The following is a 19,406-nucleotide window of genomic DNA, read 5'->3' as shown; positions in this document are numbered from 1 at the left end:
AAGAATACTTGTTGTCCTTTCAAAAACCCAGGTTCAGTTCCCAGCACCCATCTGGCAGCTCACAACCATTTATAACTCTAGTTCTATTCTAGGGAATTCAGCATCCTTTGACATCCATGGATAGAAAGCATGCACACTGTATTTGTATTTGTACATGTGTATGTGTATATATGCAAAATACTTATATACATAAAACAAAATAAATAAATCTTAAATTTTTTTGAAGATTTCACAATCAAAATTCAGTAAACTACTCAGCAAACTATTCTATATGGCTACCATTCAAACTGAAGGCTCTATCACGTCTCTGGTTGAGTGAACTGAGATTAACTAACAAACATACCAAGCCCCCCCCAAAAAAAATCTAACAAACATACCAATAACAAGAAGAAACACAATATATATTAAGAGAACAGTCCTTTTGGAAATTGCTCAAAGAATCAAACTAGCAACAAAATGAAGAAAAGGTTGAGTAATTTTTTTCTAGGGGCCTAAGTTTTTTTTTTCTGGACAAAGTGCACACAGTTATATTAGGAAGCAAGGTCTTTTCTCTGCTCCTGAAGAGCCATATAGTCATGGCCCAATTACTTCACCCTCCTAGGTCTCAGTTTCTTCATAGCTAAAATGAGAAACAGAAAAAAATTTAACAATCTTCCAGTTCAAATTTGCAAGTCTATAAATAATACAATTCGGCGGCGGCGGCGGTAGCAGTGGCTGCTCCAGCTGAAGGGCCATCAGCAGTGGAACCAAGGCGACACAGGGTCCAGTTAGGCCCTGCGCCCACGACCACTGACCTTCGCTGACCAGCCGGGCGGCAAGCAACTGCGGTTCTGCGGAGCCTTTCGCTGCACGGAAGCCACTTCAGAACTCGGCTGCCCGCCAGTCAGGAGAGACTCACCGCCATCTTGATCCCGGGCTCCAGAGATCAGTCAGACTGAGGTACACAAACATAATCCTAGGCCCAACACCGCAGGGGTCTGAGCCAGACGGGCGTTGGCCTGCACCCAGGCCCTGGGCTGTTCGAGTGGCCATCGGGGCGCCAACCCAGCCAGGAGTTTTTTTTTTGCCCCGGCCGGTGCACGCGCCGCCATTTTGCCTACAGGAGCCAGAGTGCTCGGGAGGGCAGAGACTGCTAACAAGCGTAGCCTGAGGCTAACAAAACGGGGGTCTAGGCCCCAAAAGGCACAGGACTGACCCCAAGAACTGGGCGGCTTGGTGGGCCATCTGTGTGTCAACCAGCCCAGGAGGTTATTAGCACAACAGACTCTCCCGGTGCTTTCGCGGAGCGCGGACGCGCACGCCCGCCATCCGGGTCACCTGGCGGACCCAAATAACAGACATAGCCCTAGGGGAACTTTGCTCGGACCTTGGCCTCCCAGGCGTTTGCCTGGACTCAGGGCCCAGGCGACAAGGCTAACCTAGTGTGCGCCAGCCCGGTTGGGGAAATCGGCTGCCCAGCGGAGTGAGCGGAGCACAGGGGAGGTCACAGCAACATTCACCTTCGGAGCTCCCTGGGGGTGCACACGGGTTCCACCTGGTCCACAGACACAATCTGGGGCAAGGCCTCAGGCAGAAGCCCCCAGCTCAAATCTCTCCGCTTCAGATCAGCCTGGGTGGCCGCCACATCTCCAGGTCCCTCAAGAGGCTAGTGGGGGCTTCCGGGCGGCCAGCTGGGAAAAGTCGGTGTGCTCCGATAAATCCTGCGGGCCCCAGCGGGAGCCTTCAGGTGCCTGCTTTGGGATCTGAACAGCCTGGAAAACAGCACCCTGTCTATAGGCAGTGCAGAGTGTAAGCTGTGCACCAGAGGCCAACGGGGAAGGGGCAGCTTGCACTGGTGAGTCCAGCACTGACAAGACCAAGTAACACCAGTGAGAGCTAGATGGCAAAAGGCAAACGCAGAAACGTCACTAACAGAAATCAAGGCAATATGGCAACATCTGAACCAAATTCTCCTCTACCAGCAAGTCCTGGATACCCCATCACACCAGTAAAACAAGATTTGGATTTAAAATCACTGGTCATGATGCTGGTACAGGAACACATGAAGGTCATTGAGGAGAAAATGGATCAAAAGTTAGAAGCCCTTGCAAGGGAAACACAAAAATCATTGAAAGAAATCCAGGAGAATACAAAAGCCAACAAGGAGGAAATGCAAAAAACACTTAAAGAAATACAGGAGAACTTTGCTCAACAGGCTGAGGTCATGAAAGACGAAACACAAAAATCTCTTAAAGAAATACAGGAGAACTTTGGTCAACAGGCTGAGCTCATGAAAGAGGAAACACAAAAATCTCTTAAAGAATTACAGGAAAACACAAACATGCAAGGGAAGGAGCTAAGCAAAACCATCCAGGATCTAAAATCAGAAGTAGAAACAACTAAGAAAACTCAAAGGGAGACAACTTTGGAGATAGAAAGCCTTGGGAAGAAATCAGGGGACAGAGATGCAAATATCAACAACAGAATACAAGAGATAGAAGAAAGAATCTCAGATGCTGAAGATTCCATAGAAACCATGGACTCAACAGTTAAAGAAAATGCAAAGTGCAAAAAGCTTGTAACCCAAAATATCCAGGAAATCCAGGACACAATGAGAAGACCAAACCTAAGGATTATAGGCATAGATGAGAGTGAAGATTTACAACTTAAAGGGCCAGCAAATATCTTCAATAAAATTATGGAAGAAAACTTCCCTAACCTAAAGAGAGAGATGCCCATGAATATACAAGAAGCCTACAGAACTCCAAACAGACTGGACCAGAACAGAAATACTTCCCGTCACATAATAATCAAAACACCAAATGTTCTAAACAAAGAAAGAATACTAAAGGCAGTAAGAGAAAAAGGCCAAGTAACATATAAAGGAAGACCTATCAGAATCACAGCAGACTTTTCACCTGAGACTATGAAGGCTAGAAGGTCCTGGGCAGATCTCATGCAGACTCTAAGAGAACACAAATGCCAACCAAAACTACTATATCCAGCAAAACTCTCAATCACCATAGATGGAGAAACTAAGATATTTCACGACAAAACCAAGTTCACCCAATATCTATCCACAAACCCAGCCCTAAAAAGGATAATAGGAGGACAACACCAATACAAGGAGGGAAACTCCACCCTGAAAAAAGCAAGATAGTAACCTTTCATCAAACCCAAATAAGTTAAGCAATCAAATTTAAAAAATAACGTCAAAAATGATAGGAAGTAACAATCACTATTCCTTAATATCTCTTAACATCAATGGACTCAATGCCCCAATAAAAAGACACAGACTAACTGACTGGATACGTAAACAGGACCCTACATTTTGCTGCTTACAGGAAACACACCTAAGGGTCAAAGACAAACACTACCTTAGAGTAAAAGGCTGGAAGACAATTTTACAAGCAAATGGTCTCAGGAAACAAGCTGGAGTAGCCATTTTAATATCAGATAAAATTGACTTTCAACCCAAAGTCATCAAAAGAGACTCTGAGGGACACTTCTTGCTGGTCAAAGGAAAAATACAACAAGAAGAACTCTCAATCCTGAACATCTATGCTCCAAATGCAAGGGCACCCTCTTTCATAAAAGAAACTTTATTAAAACTCAAAGCACACATTGCACCTAACACAATAATTGTTGGTGACTTCAACACTGCACTTTCCTCAATGGACCGATCAGGAAAACAGAAACTAAACAAGGACACAATGAAACTAATTGAAGCTTTGGACCAATTAGATTTAACTGATATATATAGAACATTCTATCCTAAAACAAAAGAATATACCTTTTTTTCAGCACCTCATGGTACCTTCTCCAAAATCGACCATATAATTGGTCACAAGACAGACCTCAACAAATATAAAAAGATAGAACTAATCCCATGCCTCCTATCTGATCACTATGGAATAAAAGTGGTCTTCAATAGCAACAGAAACAACAGAAAACCCACAAACACGTGGAGATTGAACAATACTCTACTCAATGACACCTTGGTCAAGGAAGAAATAAAGAAAGAAATTAAAGACTTTTTAGAACACAATGAAAATGAAAACACAACATACCCAAATCTATGGGACACAATGAAAGCAGTGCTAAGAGGAAAACTCATAGCCCTGAGTGCCTCCAAAAAGAAAATGGAGAGAGCATACATTACCAACTTAATGACACACCTGAAAGCCCTAGAACAAAAAGAAGCTATTTCACCCAGGAGGAGTAGAAGGCAGGAAATCATCAAACTCAGGGCCGAAATCAATCAAGTAGAAACAAAGAGAACCATACAAAAAATCAACAAAACTAGGAGCTGGTTCTTTGAGAAAATCAACAAGATAGATAAACCCTTAGCCAGACTGACCAAAGGGCACAGAGAAAGTATCCAAATTAACAAACTTAGAAATGAAAAGGGAGACATAACAACGGAAACTGAGGAAATCCAAAAAATCATCAGATCCTACTACAAGAGCCTGTACTCAACACAACTGGAGAATCTGGAGGAAATGGACAATTTCCTTGACAGATACCAAATACCAAAATTAAATCAGGACCAACTAGACCATCTAAACAGTCCCATAAAGCCTAAAGAAATAGAAGGAGTCATAGAAAGTCTTCCAACCAAAAAAAGCACAGGACCAGATGGTTTCAGTGCAGAATTCTACCAGACCTTCAAAGAAGAGTTAACACCAATACTCTTCAAACTATTCCACAAAATAGAAACAGAAGGAACACTACCCAATTCCTTCTACGAAGCCACAATTACGCTGATACCAAAGCCACACAAAGATCCAACAAAGAAAGAGAACTTCAGACCAATTTCCCTTATGAACATCGATGCAAAAATACTCAACAAAATTCTTGCCAACCGAATCCAAGAACACATCAAAACGATCATCCACCATGATCAAGTAGGCTTTATCCCGGGAATGCAGGGTTGGTTCAATATACGGAAATCCATCAATACAATCCACTACATAAACAAACTCAAAGAACAAAATCATATGGTCATTTCATTGGATGCTGAAAAAGCATTTGACAAAATTCAGCATCCTTTCATGCTTAAAGTCTTGGAGAGAACAGGAATTCAAGGCCCATACCTAAACATAGTAAAAGCAATATACAGCAAACCGGTAGCCAGCATCAAACTAAACGGAGAGAAACTTGAAGCAATCCCACTGAAATCAGGGACCAGACAAGGCTGCCCCCTTTCTCCTTATCTTTTCAATATTGTACTTGAGGTACTAGCTCGGGCAATTCGACAACATAAGGAGGTCAAAGGGATACAAATTGGAAAGGAGGAAGTCAAACTATCATTATTTGCAGACGACATGATCGTCTACCTAAGTGACCCAAAGAACTCCACTAGAGAGCTCCTACACCTGATAAACAACTTCAGCAAAGTGGCAGGTTACAAAATCAACTCAAGCAAATCAGTGGCCTTCCTATACTCAAAGGATAAGCAGGCTGAGAAAGAAATTAGGGAAATGACCCCCTTCACAATAGCCACAAACAGTATAAAATATCTTGGGGTGACTCTTACCAAACATGCGAAAGATCTGTATGACAAGAACTTCAAGACTCTGAAGAAGGAAATGGAAGAAGACCTCAAAAAATGGGAAAACCTCCCATGCTCATGGATCGGTAGAATCAATATAGTTAAAATGGCCATTTTGCCTAAAGCACTATACAGATTCAATGCAATACCCATCAAAATCCCAACTCAATTCTTCACAGAGTTAGAAAGAGCAATTATCAAATTCATCTGGAACAACAAAAAACCCAGGATAGCTAAAACTATTCTCAGCAACAAAAGAAAATCTGGGGGAATCAGTATCCCTGACCTCAAGCAATACTACAGAGCAATAGTGTTAAAAACTGCATGGTATTGGTACAGTGACAGGCAGGAGGATCAATGGAACAGGATTGAAGATCCAGAAATGAACCCACACACCTATGGCCACTTGATCCTCGACAAAGAGGCTGAAAACATCCAATGGAAAAAAGATAGCCTTTTCAACAAATGGTGCTGGTTCAACTGGAGGTCAGCATGCAGAAGAATGCGAATTGATCCATCCTTGTCTCCTTGTACTAAGCTCAAATCCAAATGGATCAAGGACCTCCACATAAAGCCAGACACTCTGAAGCTAATAGAAAAGAAACTGGGGAAGACCCTTGAGGACATCGGTACAGGGAGAAAGTTTCTGAACAGAACACCAATAGCGTATGCTCTAAGAGCAAGAATTGACAAATGGGACCTCATAAGGTTACAGAGTTTCTGTAAGGCAAAGGACACCATCAAGAGGACAGATCGGCAACCAACAAATTGGGAAAAGATCTTCACCAATCCTACATCAGATAGAGGGCTAATATCCAATATATATAAAGAACTCAAGAAGTTAGACTCCAGAAAACCGAACAACCCTATTAAAAAATGGGGTACAGAGTTAAACAAAGAATTCTCACCTGAAGAACTTCGGATGGCGGAGAAGCATCTTAAAAAATGCTCCACTTCATTAGTCATTAGGGAAATGCAAATCAAAACAACCCTAAGATTTCATCTTACACCAGTCAGAATGGCTAAGATTAAAAATTCAGGAGACAGCAGGTGTTGGAGAGGGTGCGGAGAAAGAGGAACACTCCTCCACTGCTGGTGGGGTTGCAAATTGGTACAACCACTCTGGAAAGCAGTCTGGCGGTTCCTCCGAAAACTGGGCACCTCACTTCCAGAAGATCCTGCTATACCACTCCTGGGCATATACCCAGAGGATTCCCCACCATGTAATAAGGATACATGCTCTACTATGTTCATAGCAGCCCTATTTATAATTGCCAGATGCTGGAAAGAACACAGGTATCCCTCAACAGAAGAGTGGATACAAAAAATGTGGTATATCTACACAATGGAGTACTATTCAGCCATTAGAAACAATGAATTCATGAAATTCTTAGGCAAATGGATGGAGCTAGAGAACATCATACTAAGTGAGTTAACCCAGACTCAAAAGGTGAATCATGGTATGCACTCACTAATAAGTGGTTATTAACCTAGAAAACTGGAATACCCAAAACATAATCCACACATCAAATGAGATACAAGAAGAAAGCAGGAGTGGTCCCTGGTTCTGGAAAGACTCAGTGAAACAGTATTTGGCAAAACCAGAACGGGGAACTGGGAAGGGGTGGGAGGGAGAACAGGGGAAGAGAAGGGGGCTTACGGGACTTTCGGGGAGTGGGGGGGGGGCTAGAAAAGGGGAAATCATTTGAAATGTAAATAAATTATATCAAATAAAAAAAAAAGACAAAAAAAAAAAAAAAAAAGGAGAAAGATACCATATGTGTGTAGTGAAAAAACACAATAAGTTAAAGATAAAAAAAAAAAAAAAAATAATACAATTCCTAAGAGACATCATATTCCAAAGGAAAGTGAGTAGTTATAGTATCAAGTTGTCTTATGAAATATAAGTTAAGTAAATTCTGGTAAAATTAGTTAATTTCCCCTTACATATTCCAGAAGCCATCCAGGAATGTCCTGAGATACTATTTAGAAGTGGGAAACATATCAAAATTCTTCCTATGATGCCATAAATCTTGACAAAATAAACAAAAACTGAGTCACAAAATATATTCCAATTTATAAAGGAACCAAGTTGAACATGGTCCATGCCTACAGTTCTAGTATATAGGAGACAGAGGCAGGAGAATCATGTGTTCAGAGTCAGCCTATGCTACAGAAGGAGATACTGTTTAAAAATAAAACGTACACAGGAAGCAAACAAGGTTACATAAAGTTAATTTTAAAATAAAATATTTTAAAATATCAAGAGTTTGAACAGAAGTAGTCTGTATGGGTGGCTAGAACTGATCCCAGAAACCACAGTTACTGAATGAGGATCCCAGCGCCAGGGCTGAGCTATTCCCTAAAAGTTGTTATTCGGGAAGTCCCTAAGACCTCTGAAACAATATAGGCAATTGCCACTGTGGTTGGCTGCTCACTGCCAACTCTAGGAGGGTAAATCCTTTTGCTGAAGACACTAAATGCTCTGGTTATAATAGACAGAAATCAAGCTCTAACTGAGATAGAAGCTGGCTAGTCCTCATTGTGCTAAAAAAGAAAGTGTAACACTGGGATGATAAGGGGGTATCAGTAATCTTGCTGAGTCACAGACACTGCATGCTATACTTCTGACTAGTCAGGAAAGATGTGTCTGTCTACTGGTACAATAGTGGCAAGTCTGTTCTGGGGTTAGCTAACCACTGTCTGATTAGAACTAAAGCCTATTCTATGGGAGTAAATCCTATTTTCAAAAATATGGTCAAAAGCCTGTGACTGGAAATGTCATAAATCCTAGTAGGAAAGCTAAAACTACTGTTTTGACAAATGTCAAATGTGTTCATCAAATTACCTTCTCAATAGCTGTGTTTGTTCCCATATATTAGTTTATCCCTATATGCTGTTGTGTTTGGTCAGGGAAGCTTCTTTTTGTAACAGGCAGTAAAAACAACAAAGATTCATCATAGATCAAAGTGTTAAGAGTAAGTTACTGTTGAATGTTTAGCCATAAATGGGAATTTATATCACAATGGGGCTTGGAGAGTAACATGGAACACTGCCTCCGGGACATGACATAGACATGGCACTTTTGAACTCACAGCACCTATGACAACTTGCACAAGACTGGACACTCAGTATCCTGTCATGAGGGGAGGGGGTTATAACAAGACTCACTCTTCCCAGAGGAGTTTAGGAAGTTAACCTGAACTAGGACCATGCGTTTCACAAGGTCTTACCACTCCATGAAGATCTGTAAGTAGTTAAACAGTTGCCAAAATGATGGCTTGGATGACAAGTGCCCCATAGGCTCATGTATCTGAACACTTGGTCCCCAGTTAGTGTTGCTATTTAAGAAAGTCATGGAACTTTTGGGACATGGAGCTTGCTAGACGAAGTACACTACTGGCAGTAGACTTTGAGAGTATGATGTCACCCTATATCCAGTTTGTTTCCTGTTGTGCAGTTGATAATGATCTCTTGGCTCCCTGAACTTCTGTCTTTACCACAATTATAGGTGTATATCCTTCTAAAACTATACACCAAAATTATTTCCCTAAGTTGCATTTGACTATAATATTTTATCACAGCAACAAAATGGTAACTTATACATCAGTGGGGTGTTTCTGTGAAGAACTTGACAGGACCTTGTTAGTTTTTGGAAGAATGTGGACAACTTTGAAACTTTGGACTAGAAGAGCAGTTCAATGCTGTAAACAGAGATTAACAGGCTGTGTTAGTAGGAGCCTGAAATAGAGCAGCACTGAGAGTAATGCAGAGGGTAAAGACCAAGCTCAAGGAACAGACTATCTGAGCAGCTGGGCTAAAGGACACTCCTGGGATAGTTGGGCCACGAATCTAGCAGTCTTCTGCCCATGTCTGAGACCTTACCTAAGACTAAATTAAAAAGTAAAGGACTGGTCTATTTGCCCAGGGAAATTTCAAGTCTGCATGGCATTGAACCTGTGGAATGGTTATTAGTGACGATAAAGAGCAAGAGCAAGTAGGCCAGAGAAAAACACAAATGTACAGTTTGGGAGGGAAAAGAAGCACCAGTAAACGTAATGCTGCCCCAAGGCATGAAGCAGAAAAGAGAATGTAATTGCTAAGGAGATGGGTGTTGTTTAGGAGACACCCAATCTGCACCCAACAATGAGAAGAGTGCCTCAGAAAGACCCCACCCAGCTAAGCTTTCAACTTGTGAAAAAGGCCTAGGGATAGAACATGATCAAATGTCATAATGAAACCCATTACTGTCTATAATTAATAAGTGTTAATAAAAAAGGAAGCTCCTTGGGACATTCTGTGAAGTTGCTCACTTTCATATCATCTTTATTGAAGAAAAAACTCATTCTCCTGGCTAACAGTCAAACATGACCCTAACCTAGAGATTCCAAGCCAGATGTGGTGATAACATGGACGTGTCGACCACACACATAACAGAAGGGTAGACAAGACTTCCAGGAGACCACAACCAAGCCACACCATTCTTTAAAGCAACACTCTTGCCAGTCTTAGGTGGAGACAAAAGTTCAGTCAGGGAAGTGTGAAGAGCTTCCTCATAGTAGACTTCTTGCTGTGCCTCTTAGGAGATGGAAGTGAGTGAAGCAGCAGCTAAGTCCCCAAGCTCCAGCCAACTGGGTAAGAGAAAAAGAAAATGCAACTGGGCACGCTACACACATGTGATCCCAGCTGAGAGAGGAGGGCTATAAGACAAGCACAAGCCTCAGCCCTCCTGAAAGACCCTGCACAAAGCACCTATACCTCAAACATATACTTCCCAACTTGGCTGTATCCTTGAGCAGCTTCTAAAGAAATGGTGTCTGCTAAGGATTACTTACAAGTTTGCCTTTTCATAATTGGAAGACATTATGCCATATGGTTTTAATCAATAAAAACATCATCAATAAATCTAAGTGTTCTTCATACTGCATGAGATTTTTATTTTGTACCTGTTAGTAACACAAAATGTCTAGAGTAGTAATGAAAGAAGTTTCCTTTAGATTGGCAAAAAGAAAAGCCTCTAATGTTTTCAATTCCTATTTTGGTCATTTTTAGTATCAAAAGTATTCTTTTTAATAAGAAGTAACTGTGGTAAGAAAAAGTAAATATATACTTATTCCTAAAATAGCTGAGTCAATGGTCTAAGAACTTCCACCAGCAGTTAGCAGAAAGCCTGCCCCTTTCATTTTACCGGTTTTGTAGGTGTCTTTTTCTGACTTGATGAAGGCAAAGACTTCCGGTGACTCAGGTCTTCTGAATCATCCACATCTTTATCATTAGCTCTTCCTGAACAAAAGAAACAAAGACTTGATCAAAGGAGAAGCACTAACAGAAGCTGAAATGCTAGTGAGAAAAGTCAAGTCTATTAGAGAAACTCACCTCCTTTTCAAATCATCTTATATGTAACACATGCATTAAGTTCTTCCCCTTGCTTTGAAAAACCAGCATCAAATAGTATTTTGTTTCTTAATAATATACTTATGATGCTGATTTCTAAGCAATTCCTTTTTTCTTAATTGCCATATTATTTAATAAAATATTCTTCAGGGAAATTTTAAGTATAAACAACCTATAGAACCTACACATTGACAGCTATAAAATAAAGTTATTCTGTATTTCAGAGTCCATGAAGCAGGAGTATATCTGTGAGTTGTGGTTAGCCTGTTCTACACAGTGAGTTTCAGGACAGTCATTGACACATACTAGAGAAAGAATATCCCAAAAAGATGGAGCTAAAACAAATACAGCAAAATATTCCTAGATATCTGAGAAATAAAAACAAAAAGAAACGCAGAGTGGCAATTTTACATCAAATTAGTAATATTTATTTTTGCTATGATTGCACAACTGCTGGTGGGTTTCACAGTTTAAGGGCATATTGGTGGTAAAGTACTTCTATCTGTCCTGGAAAATGATACAGCAACAGTAAAATCATCCAGACACCCTATTTCAAGCTTCCCAAACCTGTGTATCTACAATGAAAGCTATAATTATCAAGATGTGGTCTATAGCAGTCTATACTAAAGGGAAAGCTGAGAATAACCCATGTGCTAAGCCAATCACCAAGAGAAAGGAAGCGGCCACCTGGTCTGTCTGAGTATGAAGGGACCAGGAAGGACTTCAAGAGCTCGAGCTGCAAAGTCGGGAGTGAGCTGTCCTCAACTGAAACTCTGAGGCAATCATTACAAAGGGTCCTGGAAAGACCAAGCAATCTTAAGCAGCAAGAAAAATCTAAATCCAATATACTTCCTAATTTCAAAGGACGTTACAAAGCTATAGCTGTGATAATCAAAACAGTATGTTGCCAGCATAAAAACATATGCATGGGCTAATAGAACAAAATGTACAACTCAAAAATAAATCCACACTTTGACTTTCAACTGACCTTTCTCAAGGGGTCCAAAAACAAATAATAAAGAAGAGGATAGTCTCTCATGCCTGACACAGTACACCTAACCAACCACTCATGGATAGAAAGGCCAAAAACTATAGAGGAGAAGCTACTACTGCCATTTTCCTAAACTAGTACAATTTCTAACTATTCTGAGCATGTATCCTATGCCCACAGTTAAGCATAGCTCTCACCCCTCACCAAAGAAGCTTCTTTTGCAGCAGATAAAGGCTACTACAGAAATCAACATTTGGTCATTTGGTCCAACGTTGAGAATAAGTAAGGTCAGGTCACCCAGCTCCATTTTGTGCAATACAACCATATACCTAAGGCTCAGAGAACATTATAGAAGAGGAAGTTGAAAGATAGTAAGAGCCAGATAATCAGGATAGCTTGTGCTAGATAGTGCCTTCTAGACATGAAAGTCAAGTCAGTATAGTTGCATCCATGAAATCTCAACAACATTTATACCTAAATGAAACTGGCATCATGTCTGTCCCAGCCTTAGATTCCTCTGTTGTCAATTCCCAATGACATTGCTGCTGAGAGGAGAATCAGTCTTCTCCAGGGATGAGCTCTCTGACAAATTACCTAATCCTAAGTGGTCATCCCTAAATACATGTACATAGAAACAAGATTAAATAGGCTCAGAAGGGTGGTTGGCTGGGTATGTCCTGAAGGATTTTTGGCCAAATTGACACAAGCTAGAATTATATGGGAAGAACAACTCCAAATGAAAAGAAATGCCTCTACTAGGTTGGCCTGTAGAGAAATTTTTAAAGTAATGACTGATATAGGAGGCCCAGCCCATTCTTCGTGGTGCCAACTCTGGGCTGATGGTACTGGGGTCTATAAAAAAGCAGTTTGAGCAAGCTATGAGGAGCAAGCCAGTAAGCAGCACCCTCCATGGCCTCTGCATCAACTCCTGCCTCCAGGTTCCTGCCCTGTATGAGTTCTTGTCCTCACTTCCTTTGATGATGATCAGTGATGTGGAAGCATGAGCTAAATAAACCCTTTCCTCCCCAAGTTGATTTGATCACAGGTTTTATCACAGCACTAGTAACACTAACAAAAACCGATGGTCATGGTGCTTTAGCACAGCAACAAAAGCCCTGACTGAGACTGTGTGTGTGTGTGTGTGTGTGTGTGTGTGTGTGAGAGAGAGAGAGAGAGAGAGAGAGAGAGAGGTCATGAACTTGAGAGGGAAGACAGATTCAAGAAGAGTTGAAATTGAAAAGGGTAGGGGTAGAAATAATATATAGTGCTCATGAATGAAATGCTAAGAAAAATAATACTAGTCAACATTTTAAAAAGGCTAATCTTGTAACTGATTTTAGGAAAACTGAGATCCACATTCAGAAAAATAACACTATATCCCTAACCCAAATTAAGAACAAATTATCAAAATTTATAAATATAAGACCAAGACTATAAGACCACTGGAGAAAAAAACTCTTGGAACTGGTTTGAATAATGCGTTTTTAATATGACAGTGAAAGTAAAAGTAACAGCAGTAAAAAGAAGCATGCATCAAATTAAAGTACCTGCAAGGCAAAAGAAACAACAGAGAGTGAGGAAACCTAGAAAAGGAGGAGATATTTAAAGCATCTCTAATAAGGGGTAATATCCAAAGTACATAAGGAATTCGGGCAACTCAAAAGGAAGAAAGACAACCTGATTCTAAAATGAGTAAAGGGCTAAACATTTATCCAAGGAAGAAATACACATGTTGACTAGACGTTTGTGAAGGTGCTTAATGTCAGTGGTAAGAAAATCGAAGTCAAAAGCACCATGAGTGTGACTACACACCTGTTAAGACTACTGCTACCAAAATGTCAGAAGAGAACCAGTGCTGACAGGGATGCTATAAAGCCTTCGTTATATGCTGTTATCTGTGAGGTTACAAATAGGAAGACATCTGTTATTGAAACAGTATAGTGTTTCCATGCAAACCTTAGAACTATCAGAAAGTCCAGAAGTCCCACTGCTAAGTATGTGACTCTCAAAGTAAGTGGGTTGAATATCTTAAAAGAACACATGCATTCCCTGATCCCTGCAACATGACTCTCAGAAGCCAAGATGTGGAACCAACTTAACTGCCTGTCAAAAAAGAAACATGGATATCATGCAATCCTATAAACATGGATAACATTCAATAGTCATCATAAATAGAAGGAAATTCTGCCATTTATAACAACATAGATAAACCTAGAGGGCATCATGCTAAGTAAAATAAGTCAGCTACAGAAAGACAAAACTACATTATCTCAACTATAAATGGAATACAAAATCACATGCACCGAAGCAGACAGTAGAAAGGCAATTACCAGAGACAAGTAGGGTGTTGTTGGTAAAAGGATACAAAGTATTACTTACATAAATGAATAAATCCTGAGGGGCAAATTTCTATAATTATACTGTAGCTGGAAATGTACTACAAGTGCAGACCTTAACCATTCTTACTACACAACAAAACTAAATACTAGTTATATAAAGTACTGGATATGTTCATTGGCTTGATTATGGTGCTTTTCTCTCAGTGTACAAAGCACTGGGAAGGGAGCCCATACCCAGAATTGAAGGGTAGTGTGGACAAAAACAGTACAAAAGGGAACAGAAGTTGAGTCCAAAAAGAATAAAAGAGAGGAATTCTAAAAGCAATGGCCAAAGCTGGTAGGGTATCACAAGTACATACTCCCAGTACTTGGTAGGCTGAGGCAAGAGAACTGACAGTTCCAGGCCATTACGTAGTGAGTCTGAGGCTGGCCGAAGCTAAATAGAAGACTCTGTCTCACAAAAACTAAACCAGAGGAGAAAAAAGAGAAAAGAGGAGGACAGAAAAAACGATGGCAGACTACTGACTAGGGCTAGAAAATGACAGCACGGGCCAGTTGAGAGATAGGTGGCATCTGTACTATGAACCAGGCCTTTAAAAATGTGCATACCCACTTGATTGTGGTGGATGATCGTTTTGATGTGCTCTTGGATTTGGTTGGCAAGAATTTAATTGAGTATTTTTGCATCGATATTCATAAGGGAAATTGGCCTGAAGTTCTCTTTCTTTGTTGGATCTTTGTGTGGTTTTGGTATCAGTGTAATTGTGGCTTCGTAGAACAAGTTGGGTAGAGTTCCTTCTGTTTCTATTTTGTGAAACAGTTTGAAGAGTATTGGTGTTAGGTCTTCTTTGAAGGTCTGATAGAATTCTGCACTGAAACCATCTGGTCCCGTGCTTTTTTTGGTTGGGAGACTTTCTATGACCCCTTTTGTTTCTTTAGGGGTTATGGGCCTGTTTAGATGATCTATTTGATCCTGATTTAATTTTGGTGTTTGGTATCTGTCTAGGAAATTGTCCATTTCCTCCAGATTCTCCAGTTGTGTTGAGTATAGTCTTTGGTAGTAAGATCTGATGACTTTTTTGAATTTCCTCAGTTTCTGTTGTTATATCTCCCTTTTCATTTCTAATTTTGTTAATTTGGATACTGTCTCTGTGCCCTTTGGTTAGTCTGGCTAAGGGTTTATCTATCTTGTTGATTTTCTCAAAGAACCAGTTCCTGGTTTTGTTGATTCTTTGTCTGGTTCTCTTAGTTTCTACTTGATTGATTTCAGCCCTGAGTTTGATGATTTCCTGCCTTCTACTCCTCCTGGGTGAATTCGCTTCTTTTTGCTCCAGGGCTTTCAGGTGTGTCATTAAGCTGCTAGTGTATGCTCTCTCCATTTTCTTTTTGGAGGCACTCAGGGCTATGAGTTTTCCTCTTAGCACTGCTTTCACTGTGTCCCATAGATTTGGGTATGTTGTGTCTTCATTTTCATTAAATTCTAAAAAGTCTTTGATTTCTTTCTTTATTTCTTCCTTGACCAAGGTATCATTGAGTAGAGTATTGTTCAGTTTCCATGTGTATGTGGGCTTTCTGTTGTTTTTGTTGCTATTGAAGACCACTTTTACTCCATAGTGATCTGATAGGAGGCATGGGATTATTTCGATCTTCTTATATTTGTTGAGGTCTGTCTTGTGACCAATTATATGCTCAATGTTGGAGAAAGTACCATGAGGTGCTGAGAAACAGGTATACTCTTTTGCTTTAGGGTGAAATGTTCTATATGTGTGTGTGTGTGTGTGTGTGTGTGTGTGTGTGTGTGTGTGTGTGTGTGTGTTAAATCTAATTGGTCCAAAGCTTCAATTAGTTTCACTGTGTCCCTGTTTAGTTTCTGTTTTCCTGATCGGTCCAGTGAGGAAAGTGCAGTGTTGAAATCACCCACAATTATGGCAGGGATGCAGGGATGGTTCAATATAAGGAAATCCATCAATGCAATCCACTGCATAAACAAACTCAAAGAAAAAAACCTTATCATTTCATTAGATGCTGAAAAAGCATTTGACAACATTCAGCATCCTTTCATGCTAAAAGTCTTGGAAAGAACAGGAATTCAAGGCCCATACCTAAACATAGTCAAAGCAATATACAGCAAACCGGTAGCCAATATCCAACTAAATGGAGAGAAACTTGAAGCAATCCCACTAAAATCAGGGACTAGACAAGGCTGCCCTCTCTCTCCATATCTTTTCAATATAGTACTTGAAGTTCTAGCTAGAGCAATTAGACAACATAAGGAGGTCAAAGGGATACAAATTGGAAAGGAAGAAGTAAAATTATCACTATTTGCAGATGACATGATAGTATACTTAAGTGACCCAAAAATCTCCACCAGAGAACTCCTACAGCTGATAAACAAATTCAGCAAAGTGGCTGGTTATAAAATCAACTCAAGCAAATCAGTTGCCTTCCTATACTCAAAGGATAAGCAGGCTGAGAAAGAAGTTAGGGAAATGACACCCTTCACAATAGCCACAAAAAATATGAAGTATCTTGGTGTGACTCTAACCAAACAAATAAAACATCTGTATGAGAAGAACTTCAGGTCACTGAAGAAGGAAATTGAAGAGGACCTCAAAAAATGGAAAAATCTTCCATGCTCATGGATTGGCAGGATTAATATCGTTAAAATGGCCATCTTGCTAAAAGCAATATACAGATTCAATGCAATCCCCATCAAAATCCCAACTCAGTTCTTCACAGAGTTAGAAAAAGCAATTCTCAAATTTATCTGGAATAACAAAAAACCCAGGATAGCTAAAACTATTCTCTATAGTAAAAGAACTTCTGGGGGAATTAGTATCCCAGACCTCAAGCAATAGCAATAGTGTTAAAAACTGCATGGTATTGGCACAGTGACAGGCAAGTGGACCAATGGAATAGAATTGAAGACCAAGAAATGAATCCACATACCTATGGTCACTTGATCTTCGACAAAGGAGCTGAAAACATCCAGTGGAAAAAAAGATAGCCTTTTCAACAAATGGTGCTGGTTCAACTGGAGGTCAGCATGCAGGAGAATGCGAATTGATCCATTCTTATCTTCTTGTACTAAGCTCAAGTCCAAGTGGATCAAGGACCTCCACATAAAACCAGTCACACTGAAACTAATAGAAAAGAAACTGGGGAAGAGCCTTGAGGACATGGGCACAGGGGAAAAGTTCCTGAACAGAACACCAATAGCTTATGCTCTAAGATCGTGAATTGACAAGTGGGATCTCATAAAATTACAAAGTTTCTGTAAGGCAAAAGACACTGTCAAAAGGACAAAATGGCAGCCAACAAATTGGGAAAAGATCTTCACCAATCCTAAGTCTGATAGAGGGCTAATATCCAATATATACAAAGAACTCAAGAAGCTAGATCCCAGGGAACCAAATAAACCTAATAAAAAATGGGGTACAGACCTAAACAAAGAATTTTCACCTGAAGAAATTCGGATAGCTGAGAAACACCTTAAGAAATGCTCAACATCATTGGCCATTAAGGAAATGCAAATCAAAACAACCCTGAGATTTCACCTCACACCAGCCAGAATGGCTAAGGTTAAAAACTCAGGAGACAGCAGGTGTTGGCGAGGATGTGGAGAAAGAGAAGCACTCCTTCACTGCTGGTGGGATTGTAAGATGGTACAACCACTATGGAAATCAGTCTGGTGGTTCCTAAGAAAACTGGGCATGACACTTCCGGAGGACCCTGCTATACCTCTCCAGGGCATATATCCAGAGGATTCTCCAGCATGCAATAAGGACATATGCTCCACTATGTTCATAGCAGCCTTATTTATAATAGCCAGAAGCTGGAAAGAACCCAGGTATCCCTCAATGGAGAAATGGATACAGAAAATGTGGTATATATACACAATGGAGTACTATTCAGCAATTAAAAACAATGAATTCATGAATTTTTTAGGCAAATGGATGGAACTGGAAAAATATCATCCTAAGCGAGGTAATGCAATCACAAAAGAATACACATGGAATGCAATCACTGATAAGTGGATATTAATTAACCTGAAGCACTGAATACTGGAGATTCAATTAGCATATCAAATGATTCCCTTGAAGAAGAAAGAAGAGGGCCCTAATCCTGGAAGGGCTTGATCCAGCATTGTAGGGGAGTACCAGGACACAGAAAAGGGAGGGGGAAAGATAGGAGAATGAATGGAGAGAAGAGGATTTATGGGGCATATGGGAATGGGGGAACTGGGAAAGGGGAAAGCTTTTGGATTGTAAACAAAGAATATAGAAAATAGAATATATAAAGAAATGTGCATACCCTGAGCTTATATCTAAGAAAAAAAAAAACAGAAATAACAACAGCTTAATGAGAAAGTTATTGGTTTCATTATCTTCTTTGAGATTTTATGGGGGAGTGTGGTTTTCACAAATTCTGAATAATAAACTTGGTTTGTGATAAGCAAAAAAAAATGTTATTTGCATGGTTTAAAGTCAAACTTGAATGTACTCCTTGGTACTATGCATATGATGGCTTTTTAGATGGCTGTTCCCAGAGTCAGAGACCTGGCCTCTGCAAGCTAACAAAGCCACAGTCAGTCCCTCCCTATTCACAGCTACAGCATGAGAGGCACAGATTCCTCTCCCCAAGCCCCTCTAGGTGAAGAAGACATGAGAACCTACCATTTTTTCCTCTAACCTCCCTGGGTGAAGACATGGTGTCCCCATAGCCGGAATGAGATGGGTAAAAACCTTCTGCAGATACTGAGCCTTAGTTCCTGGAGTCAGGCAGGTCTAGTCAGTATCCAGAGGCCAGCATACAATTGGAGTGCTCCTAATCAAATACATGAAGCAAAGAGTTTTCTGTTAGACAACTGGGATTTTCACATTTTTACTAATAATTCAGTCACTGACATTCAAAGGGCACTCAATTCTTTAAATGCCTTATCTATAATATTCAATACTGAATAAAAACAATTAGATGCAAAACCTATCATTGAGTTCATGTTCATTCAATCTATAAAAAGTCCTCACATGAATGCTCTTTATTTTCTAATCATTGTCTTATTGCCCCCATAAGATGTTTCATTCTATTACCTTCTTTCTAATGACTAACACACACACACACACACACACACACACACACACACACACGC

The 19,406-nt window shown here is 40.2% G+C and overlaps 1 protein-coding gene across 1 annotated transcript in view; it reads right to left on the bottom strand.

Moving 5' to 3' along the window:
• Positions 1-19,034, bottom strand: part of Ptpn20 (protein tyrosine phosphatase non-receptor type 20) — a 51,131-nt gene extending 32,097 nt beyond the window's left edge. Inside the window, exons 1-2 of the mRNA XM_052190657.1 lie at positions 18,934-19,034; positions 10,722-10,816 (exon numbers count right to left, since the gene is read on the bottom strand). Of these exons, the coding sequence (XP_052046617.1) occupies positions 10,722-10,816; positions 18,934-18,967 (129 nt within the window). The 5' untranslated portion in view covers positions 18,968-19,034. The remainder of the gene's footprint in view (positions 1-10,721; positions 10,817-18,933) is intronic.
• Positions 19,035-19,406: the final 372 nt, after the last annotated feature.

This window comes from Apodemus sylvaticus, chromosome 8, assembly GCF_947179515.1.
Source record: "Apodemus sylvaticus chromosome 8, mApoSyl1.1, whole genome shotgun sequence".
Classification (NCBI taxonomy): Eukaryota; Metazoa; Chordata; class Mammalia; order Rodentia; family Muridae; genus Apodemus; species Apodemus sylvaticus.
Note: the sequence above shows the minus strand (reverse complement) of the source record. Positions and strands in the feature narration are given on the sequence as shown.